The sequence below is a fragment of the Papaver somniferum genome, chromosome 7 (genome assembly GCF_003573695.1).
Source record: "Papaver somniferum cultivar HN1 chromosome 7, ASM357369v1, whole genome shotgun sequence".
NCBI lineage: Eukaryota > Viridiplantae > Streptophyta > Magnoliopsida > Ranunculales > Papaveraceae > Papaver > Papaver somniferum.
Window position 1 is genome coordinate 68301365 of NC_039364.1, and position 12445 is coordinate 68313809.

Consider the following 12445-nt stretch of genomic DNA (forward strand, 5'->3'; position numbering starts at 1 on the left):
TGACTTGTCCCAAACAATTGCACTAATTCATTCCCAGGGTACACGTACACCACACACTTAAAACTAACCCTAGACCTTATCCTTTTCCTTCGTTTCATCCAATGTAGTTAATATCGGATATCGGTTCATCTCGGTCGGGACCGATACACTGGTACGATTTTATATCGGGGATATTATCGTTGAAATATCGGTTCTAAATTTAGAGACTATAATTTTATATTAAACATTTTCTCCACACATTTTCGGATAAGATATAATAGATAACATCAATTTTATCAAAAAAACAAAAGAGTAACTTTAATAACTTGCTTTGAGAGCTACATGCACCTCTACTACCACCTGGAAGACTTTCTTCGCCAAAATTACCCTTAAATTTTATAGAAAACGACCAATACCGTCTCATATCGGGAAATGTAGGAAATTTCGTATCGACCGATACGGCCGATATTATCGGGCGAATATCGTATCCCCGATATCCTTCTTATCGTATCGTTCTGGACCGATATCCGAAATATCGGCCGATACCGCCGATATTGACTACATTGGTTTCATCTCACTCTCATATTCTTTTTTCTTCCATTCTCTCCTCTCCTCTCTCAGCGGCGGCCTTACACCCTTCTCCTCCTTCTTCTTCTTCATTAATAGATAAGAAAATCTAAGATCATTTTCTTAATCTACAGCAAATCGACGACACAGATGCGAGCAAATCGACGACGCAGATGCGAGAAAAAAAAAACGGAAGGTAAATCCTTCAATCCTGTCTCTCTGTAGATTTTTTTTCTTCTGATTTTAGAATTACAAATCAAGTGCTTTAATTACAGACTTGCTGATGGAGTATTCATTTGTTGAACATGGTTACTTTGGCGTTGGATTTAGGGTCGCAGCTTAGGGGCTTGTTTTGCTATTGGAATCACCGAACAACCAAAGGTAAAATTCATCTTTCAAATCCCTGAACGATGCTCCAATATGATGCAATTGGGGCTTGCTTTGATTAATTTATTTGATTTTGCAGCTGATGCTCATGTTTTTTCAAGGTTTTGAGCCAAATCTCGGGATCAAGATTACTCGTTCTCAAGAGATTGAACCTAGGCGCTGCTGGACCTGAGCTTTGATTGATGACTCTTGTGAGCCATTTTTTGTCTTCTACAACGATAGTGATGTTATTAGTAGATACCCACTCAAGGAGATTGTCGAATTCCATGACTCCAATTGCATGGTACTGGTACCTAGATTCTCATTGGAGGAAATCCCTAGTTTGTCAGATGTTTTTGATTACCTTTTTTATGGTTTAGATCTGATTATTGTTTGGTTTTTTTATTTGTAGGTGAGAAACGAATAAGGATTAGAAAATTGATTTTTGTAGTACAGAAATCACTGTTAAATTTTTTTTATGTTGTTGTAAGAAACTGAAGTAGGGAATAATGGTGTAGTCTTTTTATTGTTTACATTGCATTTTTGTTTCATCTGTTCTTGTTTATTTGCAGTCATGCAGCAGCAGAACTGACATTTTTCTCAAGCGTGTTTATGGTCAGCTTATTGCCAGTCATTCTCATATAATTTTCATTGCTTCAGAATAGGATATTAACTGTTAGTTTGATGTTTGGTAAGAACTGATTGGGCGTTATTGTTGGAATTAGCAGAAAGTGTGCAGGAAATGAACATAGGCAAAGATAAAGTAAGTTTTTTAAATACCCAAGTTGTGAAGTTCTTTAAGATCTTCTTGAACTGCATTAATACATGTTTTAAATCCTAGTGATCTCTTATAAGTAACTTCTGTTTATTCTTTCACTTTTTCAATGCAGAGGCGGCATAGAAGGCCCTTCGGAAACGAGGCGCTATCGAAGCATCAGAGAAGTCGTCTCAAACTGCTGCCGAGGGTTTTTGCTTTGCTACCAATGAGAAATTTCATCATTTACTACTTTAATAAAGAGTATGGTAGCACCTGATTGTGTGGGATGTGTTAGAAGCGTACTAGCGTGTTAGAGAACTAGGATTAGTATATATGTTGATACTCAACGCGCATCACGCTGAAGTCAAGGCAATGAAAAGAGTTCTTTTATTCTTTGCCATAGTTAGATATTCTCAACCCCTGTGATACTGCGGTAAAATGAATGTTTCCTTATGATTACACTGACACTTGAAACAACTGTAACCGATAACTTATATTTGCATTTGATTTGGTATCTCTACATTTCAGCAACACATAGGGTTGATTAATAACCTTCTTGCAATTTACTTTCACAGGGTGCTGGAATTCCTAAAAATCTTGTTCCTAGAATTGGTATCGGTGGCCACAGGCATAGAAATAAGTCATTTGAAGGGCTCCAAACCATTGTCCAGCTTCTTAAGACATACAAGGCCAAGCTTGTTGTCTTCCCAAGGCATGCATGCAAATTCAAGGTAAAAAATTTTCTGCTGCATTTTCTATTGTATCATGCTGGTGCCTTTTTTAGGAGCTTCTGTTTAGGCACGATGGAACCATTCTCTGGAATCTATTTTTCTTTTTTAGTATATTAATTTTCATTTAAATTTTGTGGTGTTATCATAATCATACTCTCAAAATTTGTTAACAGAACTATTCCTGGGAAGCTGCTTGTGAATTTTGATGAGGCAGAGAGATAGATGGTGGATCCTGATGTACCACATTATGTTCATAATGACTTAGGAGCTTTAGTACTAATTGACGTTGGTAGTTATTTTTCATGGATCATTGGGAAATATTTCAGTGAATCCAAAAGAGTCGGGTTTTGACGGTATTTCAGAACCTTAAACTTACGATTCATCGAACACCTATTAAGTTCTTTCTAGTCTATAACAATTCTCTTTCCTTTTCTCACATTACTGATTTTGATTTGCGGACATGGTAATACGACTTTGTCAATAAATCAACACGGGTATTTCAGTGAAGATGAGTTATAATGGTGTCTTGAACATTGAGGGTGGTCGCAATGTGATCGCTGTCGTAGGCGTCAAAAATAATTACACTTTCTTACTACTCTAAATATATAATGAAGCAAGGGCAAGAAAGGATCGTTCCCACAGAGAGGTCTTGGATTGTCAATATGTTATGGTTTCTTATAGATAACAAGGGGGAATTTTCTGATTTATATAAAAGTATACTAAAATAAAAGCAAAGCAAAGAAATAAACAAGCAAATCAAATAAGATGAGAATACTGGTTAAGGATTTCGTTTTCATTCACTAACATGTTCTTGTCTTAATAATTAGAATTGATATTTAATCTCTCATTCACTAACTGGTTAAGGATTTCGTTTTTATAACTCTTCTCCCAAAAGGATAATCTTTTTCAATTAGGTAGCGCCTCGTTCTTCTCAAAAGTCCATCTCCAATTGGTCCACCAAGTCCAAGTCCATGTGTGGATGATATCTTCTCTGAATTCTTTGGGTCAAAACTGCTCGTCGGGTTGCTGACGTCATCGCCGGTACTCGGTCACCGTCGCCGGAATATGGTCACCCGGAAACTGATTCTGGCCATCTGACATATCAGGAAACTGTCGCCAGGCAGTTACTTCCAGGCTCCAGCAGCTCAACTCTAGTTCTCTGCAGTTCAACATTCACAAAATACCATCTAAGCCGATTCCTTGTTCTTGCGAAAACGTACCCAAAAGCGTAGCTCCAAACTCATATACCCGGCCGCCAAACTTTACATCCGACTCGTACCCCCTTCATGATTCAGTGAAACTTTATGATTCTCACTTTCCGTTCCGAAATACGACAACCGGAACCAGTACCACCGTCTCGCCATTCTCGGTGTGTTTTCGCACAATTTCTGCAGCTTCCCTCCACTGTATTGCCATCAAGACCACGAGGTTCTATGCAGGATCAAAGCTTTCCCTGTAAACCTAATACATTCATCTAATCCATGTAACCTTCACGATAACAACACTGCACAGCTGCAACGCTGCTTCAGTCACAAGGCCAGCAACACATCACACTCACATCCTGCCATCATTCCACAGTCGGATACAGTATCATCTCAATCTCAGCTGCAATATCGTCTCAGCTTCTGTTGCAATCACCAGTTCCAACTTCCCTTTATGCAGCACAACTGTTCCAGCAACTTGAATTGCAACTGCAACTCAACAAGCCTATCTGCATCTCCTCCATGAATTCAATACCGTCATTCCCCTTCTCTGAGCCCTAACATTCACCTAGGTCAGTACTTTCACTTCAGCCCAAACTCAACATCCAATCAGACTGCACCCCATACATGACCAACAACAACTGCAGCTGCAAATCCAGTTCAAGAAGTCCACCTTCTGGATCATCCTACTCAACATCAACAGCCACTGCATTTCAGCTCAGAATTTCAGTTCTCTGCGCCACAACCATATAATTTCAGCACTTCCATTTGTTCCCTGTATTGCGTTCATTCATTCTCAGCAGCACCAAATGACTGCAATCCAAGTCCTGCAATTACCAACTCATTCTTAGCTCAAACCCATCTGCTCATTCATTCATCTTCAGACCTACACAACCACAATTCATCTGCATCTCAGCACAGCAACTACAACTCCACGGCAAAAGCTCCAATTTCAAGAACACATAAAGCTTAACTGAGTTAATTCCACCATTCCCCATGGATCAGCACCACAACCAATTGCAACCATCGATTGCCTTCAGCTACACAGCCATTCCATTGCATATGCACCTGCAACTGCAATTTCTACCTCATTTCAGTTCACCACAGCAACAACCATGGACTGACTGCAGTTACACAACTCCAGCTGCTTTACTTTCCCAAGCCATATACCTTTCCTGTGAGTCTCAATCCTAACATTCATTCGTCTGCAATTCAATCCTGCAGCTCATCAATTCCAAGGCCTCCTAAAAATTTCATTCACACTGCCTTCAGCCCTCGACAAATTCCATGGGTAACACAATCAACTTCAACTTCTTCACCCATCCAACGTAACCACAACAACCATCTAATCTTTGATTCAGTTCACTTGCAGCTTCAGATTCAAAGTATTGCTTCACATCAGCTGCTCAAAACCCTTCCAGTTCCTTGAAGCTTAATTCTTCATCTTAGTCTCCTCAGCATGCTCAGCATCATCTTGTAACTGCAAATTCATCCAGCTATAGTTCAATTTATCTTCCCAGCTACGGCAGCAGCTCAAGCTTCTAACATCACAACCAAATTTCTTTCACTTGCAACACCAGTTTCATCTCAAACAAGCCATCTAACCTTACTGCCACTTTCTACAGCTCAAAACCAAATCCCTGTATACAACTCAATTAGACCCTTCTCTCCAAAATTTCTCAGATTCATTCTCGCACCAGAACCCTTGCCTGCAGCTCAATCAATCTCCTAACCATTCAAACATCAACGCCACTTTCTCATTTATTGGTTTCACGGTATCATAACAGATCAATTCCATTTCGGACTCTCCTCAGACTCAATTGCCCCACCATTTCTTAACCACAATCTGTGTTCTTCTCAGTTCATAACCACCATAACCTAAATCGACCACCATCTTCACTGCCAATCACCAGTCCCTATATTTCTCTGTCAAGCCATGATTACAAGCACAACCCAACTTCCTTGTTCAGCTCGAGCCCTCAATTCTTCAAGAACAAACCCAGAACTCATCGATTCAACAATTCCCAGATCCCCTTTCTTCATATCTGATTTCTTGACTCAAACTTCTCTCTATTCTTCCATTACTTCACAGCAACAATGAGCTGTTCTTCCTTGTTCTTCTCGGTGAACTGGTTGTCCAATACAATCTTCCCTGACCTTAACCAGCGCGACTCATGCCGGCTTGAAAGAATGAGAGAGCTTGGCAGCAGCATCTTGGTCCGTTTAGAAGAATTAGACTGAAAATCTCCACATAGTTCTGCTAGGTTATAGCGTGAGAGGGGTTTAGGCACCCGAATGATGGATATGGGCCACCCAGTGACAACCCCTTAGCTAAACCTCCTCTATCCCACATAGATACTTGTTGTGTTTGCTAGCTTCGCAGTCCCCACTGACTCCAAGCAATGGATTGAGCCCTTAATTCTATTCTTTCGCTCCAATGACTCCAAAATACCTAATAAACTCAAAACACATGTAATAATACGTAATTTACAAGAAAACATAGCGAAGAAATCATAAACTATATATAAATATCAAGATGTTTTAGACACCTATCACAATGCTAAGTGTATTGATCTCTCTAGAGCGAAAGGACTAGAGATTTCGGAATGCCATCTAGTTTGAAACTGGTAACTTTGTATATCTTGTCTTCTGTTGTATTGGTAGCGATGTTTTACATGAGTTTTGCTTACAGTAACTTGTGTTTGGCAGTGTTGGAAAATTTGTTTTTCGAGGAGCATACTCATGAAGTATATTACAGAGATAAATCCATTATAGGCAACTTGGAATTATATATGATATAAACCAGTTTCCTCCCACAAGCACTCTTGTATACACTTGGGAATTTTCTCTTTCTACTGAAATTTTCCCCATCTGATCATATGTTCCAAAACTAAAAGGAAAATAAGTTCTAGAAATAATTTGCAAATGGGTGTCACGTTATTTAGCATTCTGATCATTATTGTTGTTATTGTTGTTGCAGAGAACATTCAAGCTGGAGATCCACAACCCAGTTGAAGGTGTTCCTTCAGAAACCTTGGATCCAATCATCTCCGCAGTGAGAGCTAAGCTAAGTAAAGATCCAATCTCTCAGCAGCTAGTAGTGAGAGCATAACTAAGTAAAGATCCAGACTCTCAGCCCCCTCAAATCTCCGATTAGGCCAGTGTGTCCTCTATATATGTATATTGTAGTTGGATGTTTTGAATATATTTTGGAATATTTTGAATGTTAATGAGTCGGTGATGTTGAATTTTATTATCAAAATGATATTTGCATTTATTTTTCATGATATTCTTGATAGACTACCCTCTCACAACTCAAATATGTAGCGGGACATGACTTTGAGCAACACTAATAATATCTTGGGCAACTGATTGTGTATGGCTCAAACCTATGAGCAGCCGAACTAAACATGTCTCTAGAGATTTTCACCAACTCAGAACTAATACCTGATACAACCGAAAGTTGGTGGATAAAAACCTTGACCAACAAAAAGGTTGTGGTAGAACCTTTGAACCAACTGAAAAAACTGCGGCTGAAATTCTTGTCCAACGAACATTGCAAAAGCTTGAACTCTTGAGCCACTAATATTTAGTGGGAGGAAACTCTCTTCCATCAAGTCATATAGCGGTTACAACCCTTCACCAGCAGCCGCAACAACTAAAATTCAATAAGTTAAATCCTTTAGAGGTTGACAACGTTTTATAATTGTCCACCTCAACCAATAATGCTCAAGTCTTCAACAACGAATATTTTTGTGGGTTAAATTGTTCAGCAACAAATGCTATATGCTTTACCAACGACAGTTAATCGTTACCGGAAAATTGTGCCGACTAAAGCTTGAGTCGCTTTACTATAGTTGAAAGATATCTATTCCAACAATATGGTTGGTACAGATCTTTAGCAAATCAAGCTTCAGCAGCACAGCCTATCCGTTGCCATGACGGTTGCTATAGAGCTTCGAACACCAAAAAAGGCCCGTACCTACTGAATCTGGGTAGTCACTAATGCCAAGTTTTCTTGTAGTTGCTTCTTATTTCATTTCCATGTATTTTGATGCTTTTATTTGAGAGAATAAATATGGGAGACTTAGATACATGAAATACTATCGGGGTAATTTGCGTTACCTCCCTTGTAAAGATTGGTAATTTGCATTACCTCCCCTAAAAAAATTTAAATTAGCAAAACCTCCTCTCGTCAATAATTCCGTTTATTTCAAGTTAGCTGACTCAGCACTAACTTATACGTGGTTTTTATTTTTTTGGAGTAATTTGTGTTACCTCCCCTGTAAAGATTGGTAATTTGCATTACCTCCCCTGTAAAGATGAGTAATTCCCCAATACTATCCTTGAAGTTTCTGTCATACATTTGAAAGGATTTTATGTTGAATGGTGATTGTCTTTGAAAGCTATATTTAAACTGCAAGTTGAAAAACCATGTTTTTGACATATTTTTCTGCACCCTGTTGACTGCAAAACTGGCACCAATAGGTAAGGATTTAGGCGACACTTTCTTAACGAAAAATGTTTCCCTATGTCTTGTCTGTAATGGGTTCAAAGGGATTAGTGTTTCGAATTATCGTTTAGGATTTCTGGCCTTCAACGTCCAGTACGCAAGATTTGGAAACTGCAGGTTCGCAATTCTGTGACCATCTTTGCGCATACTTTTCACAGACGAAACGAACTCAAAATCTGGATTTTTCAGGTGCATTTGAAAGCTGGGTCTGTCTAGTTTTAAAATTAGGGTAAAGATCAGAATTTGAAGTCTGTGAAGCCTCGAAAACGTAGGCTGTTTGAGACGTCAGTTTTGCGACGTTTCTGCCCAGTTTTTCGATTGTGTACTGTTTGTTTCCTATATATTTGTGCTTTGAATTTTACACTTATTAGTGAGGTGCAGATTAATTCTCTAATTAAATTATTTTAGGCCTGGATATTGAATTGTGGGCACAAAATGTAAGCCAAGAAGTAGGTTTAGGCTTCGATACCCGCCCGTAACCTCTAGAATTTGGGTTAATCCAAGATCCGAATTTTGGGGTGTTACAAGTTGGTATCAGAGCATTAGATCTTACATGGGACCTTAGGTACATTTTCTCTTATGAAAAAGAAAAACTCTTTGATTGGTTGCTTGTTAGGTTTGTTTGTATCGTTGGCTTGATTGATTGCTTGTTATGTTTGTTTGGAGTGTTAGCTTGATTGTCACTTGATATTATGCGATTCTTACTGAACCATTTAGGACTGTTAGCTAAATATATAGGTACCTCTTTGAATTGTTTGTTATATCCTATATAGGATATGGTTGGTGATGTACCTCCTGAAGTCAATAATAAATCTACTGAGAATGGTGGAAATGGAACTGAAGTGCTAGCTAAAGCAATTCGAAAAATGACTGCCAGTTTGCTTGCAAATAAGGTAAGCACGTCAGGTTCTCAGGTACGCGATGATTTTAAGGTGATGGATGAATTCCATAAGTATAATCCAACGTCATTTAAGGGTACACCAAATACTTTGGATGCCGAGAATTGATTACTAGAAATGGAGAAGAGAACGGAATTGCTTGAGGTAGAGGATCGTCTTCGAGTTAAAATTGCTACGTATTACCTTCAAGACGCTGCTGGTCATTGGTGGACAATGACCAAAACGAAGGAAGGGATGCAGAACCTTACTTGGAATGAATTCAAAGAACTTTTCTTCCAAAAGTTCTTTCATGTAGCTTTAAAAAATGCCAAGATAATGGAATTCATACAGTTGGATCAGGAGAAGGAGGGCTTGTCCGTTTTGAGGTATGATATGAGGTTCGATGAGCTATCTCGATATGCTACTGATATGGTGAAAACTGAGCACTTGAAGGCAATTAAGTACCAAAAGGGGATGCTGCCAGATATTCGTTTGAAGCTTGCACAACAAATGCTCACGAGTCGTAATGAAATATTTGAGAGGGCCTTGATTATTGAGACAGCCTACAAAGAGTTTCGAGAACGGAAGGATCGAAAGAGAAATAAGTTTAAAAACATAAATGAGCCTCCTAAGAAGCCAAGGCAAGATAATGCACCGAAGAGAGGATACGTGGTTCACAACAATAATGTGCAAGAAAAGACTTGTTATGAGTGCCGCAAGCCTGGACACCTTCGTAGGATTTTTCCTCTTCTTAACAAACAAAGGTCTCGACACAGTAATCGTGGTAACAACGCTCCACAGAACAAGCCTAATCAAGCGAGACCAGCACCACCGACTAATCAACAAGGAAAGGCGTTTGCAACAGTAAAGACTAAGGGAGATGCCGACAATGCTGTAGTTGAAGGTACACTTCTTTTATTCAATTCTTGGGTTAATGTTTTATTCGATCTGGGTGCTACTCATTCCTTTATCTCTGATCGGGTTGTTTTACGTTTGGATTTGCATTCTGAACCATTAGAGAAAATGTTTCATGTGATAACACCAGTTGCAAGTGTTAGTCTAGGTCGTATTTTCCAGTCTTCTATAGTTCGGGTTGGTGATCAAGAACTATCAGGAGACCTTATTGTCTTAGGAATGACATCGTTTGATGTTATTTTAGGCATGGATTGGCTTGGGAAATATCGAGCCTTAGTGGATTGTTTTAGGAAAAGGGTAACTTTTCTTTCCAAGGATGGTGTATCCTTTTGTTTTGATGCTGTAAGGTATTCTCCTGACTTCGTTACTAGTATTATTTTGTGTGGTATACAATCAAAGTTGTGTCGTAGTCTTAACTTCTTAGCTCATATGGGTAGTGACAGTAAGTCTAGTGGGGTTACTATTGAGGAAATTCCAATAGTTAGAGATTATGTTGATGTTTTTCCTGATGACTTACCGGGAATACCGCCGAAGCGTGAAGTTGAGTTTACAATTGATCTTCTTCCGGGGACGACACCAATTTCAGTTACGCTGTACCGTATGGCACCGACAGAACTCAAGGAACTCGACAAGCAACTGTCAGAATTACAAGAGAAGGGTTTTATTCAAACTAGTACTTCTCCTTGGGGCGCACCTGTTCTCTTTGTAAAGAACAAAGATGGGTATCTTCGTTTGTGTATTGATTACCGCAAGTTAAATGTTGTTACTGTGAAGAATATATATCCACTACCAAGAATAATTGACTTGTTCAATCAACTTAAGGGAGCAAAATTCTTCTCAAAGATTGATTTGAGAACTAGTTATCACCAACTTCTGATTCGATATGAAGATATACCCAAGACTGCTTTCCGAACACGATATGGACACTTTGAATTTTGTGTCATGCCCTTCGGATTTACTAATACTCCAGCTGCTTTCATGGATTTGATGCATCGTGTATTTCGACCCTTCTTGGATAAATTCATTATGGTATTCATAGATGGCGTTTTGATTTATTCCAAGACCAAAGAGGAGCATGTTGAACATCTGCGTATTACCATGGAAAATTTAAGGAATCACCAGCTGTATGACAGATTTAACAAGTGCGAATTTTGGATTCAAGAAGTGCAATTTTTGGGTCGTGTAGTAACTAAGGATGGAATACGTGTGGATCCAGTTAAGATTGAAGTTGTACTCAAATAGGAGAAACCGAAGAATGTGTTTGAAATTCGAAGCTTCCTTGGCTTAGCAGGTTATTATAGAAGATTCGTAGAAGGCTTATCAAGTCTTGCAGCACCGCTGACAAAGTTGAAAGGAAAAGGGGTGAGATTTTTCTGGGATCAGGAATGTGAAAAATCATTTCATACTTTGAAGGAGAAGTTAACTTCAGCACCGATTCTAGTTACACCAGAAAGTTGAGTGGGTTATGTCATTTTCAGCGACGCGTCTTTGAAAGGACTAGGATGCATACTAATGCAGCGTGGACGAGTGATGGTTTATGCTTTTAGACAACTAAAGTCTCATGAACAGAACTAACCAACCCACGATCTAGAATTGGCCGCCATTGTCTTTGCTTGGAAGATTTGGAGGCATTATCTTTACGACGAGAAGTTTGAGATATTTTCTGACCACAAAAGCTTGTGATGCATCTTCACTCAAAGGGATCTGAATTTAAGGCAACAACGTTGGATGGAGTTTATCAAGGATTATGAGTTTAATTTGCAATACCATCCAGGTAAAGAAAATGTTGTCACTGACTCCTTGAGTAGGAAATCAAGATGAACTCTTGCTTGTTTTGGTTTACATACATGGAAGCCATATGAGGCAGTTGAAGGGTTGATCCTAGAAGAGAAAGAAACAGAAGTTCGTGCCTGTAATATAGTGGTGCAATCCGTTCTTATTCAAGAGATAGTGGAGGCTCAAAAGAATAGTGATGATTTCAATGAAATATGCAGGAAAATTGTTGATGGAACTAGACCGGATGGATGTGAAATTCAATCTTATGGAGGATTAAGATACTTTGGGAGGCTTGTTGTACCTGGTGTTTTGAGGAGAAAGTTTTTATACGAAGCTCATAAGTCTAAATACTCAATTCATCTCGGTGAGTCAAAAATGTATAAAGACCTAGAAGGCAATTTTGGTGGAGTGGTATGAAGAAGGACGTCGCAGAGTATGTATCTCGTTGCCTAACTTGTCAGCAAGTGAAGATAGAACATCGTAGACCGTCAGGACTGTTACAACCTTTGCATGTTGCGGAATGGAAGTGTGAGCATATAACCATAGACTTCGTCACCGGACTACCTCGGACAACATCAGGTCATGATACTGTATGGGTAATTGTGGATTGTTTAATGAAGTCATCACAATTCCTTCATATAAAGAAGACAGACACTCTTGGCACACTAAGTCAACTTTATGTAAAAGAGATCGTAAGACTTCATGGAGTCCCTTTGTCCATTGTGTCCGACAGAGATCCCCATTTTACATCTAAGTTTTGG

At 39.0% G+C, this 12445-nt stretch overlaps 2 protein-coding genes across 9 annotated transcripts; both read left to right on the forward strand.

Moving 5' to 3' along the window:
- Positions 1-585: 585 nt before the first annotated feature.
- LOC113297545 lies at positions 586-2836 on the forward strand. Of its 8 annotated transcripts, none has more exons than XM_026546041.1 (8): positions 586-742; positions 822-927; positions 1013-1216; positions 1485-1527; positions 1641-1675; positions 1803-1930; positions 2245-2400; positions 2574-2836. In XM_026546041.1, the coding sequence occupies exons 3-8, from the start codon at positions 1214-1216 to the stop codon at positions 2620-2622; spliced, it is 414 nt and encodes a 137-aa protein (XP_026401826.1). In that variant the 5' UTR covers positions 586-742; positions 822-927; positions 1013-1213; the 3' UTR covers positions 2623-2836. The 8 variants fall into 8 exon arrangements, 6 of the variants coding, with proteins under 6 accessions (XP_026401826.1, XP_026401827.1, XP_026401828.1 ...); XM_026546042.1 differs by having other exon boundaries at positions 1035-1216; XM_026546043.1 differs by having other exon boundaries at positions 877-927.
- Positions 2837-9131: 6295 nt separating this feature from the next.
- LOC113294727 lies at positions 9132-11150 on the forward strand. Its single transcript, XM_026543102.1, has one exon. It carries the CDS (start codon positions 9132-9134, stop codon positions 11148-11150), a length of 2019 nt encoding a protein of 672 aa, XP_026398887.1.
- Positions 11151-12445: the final 1295 nt, after the last annotated feature.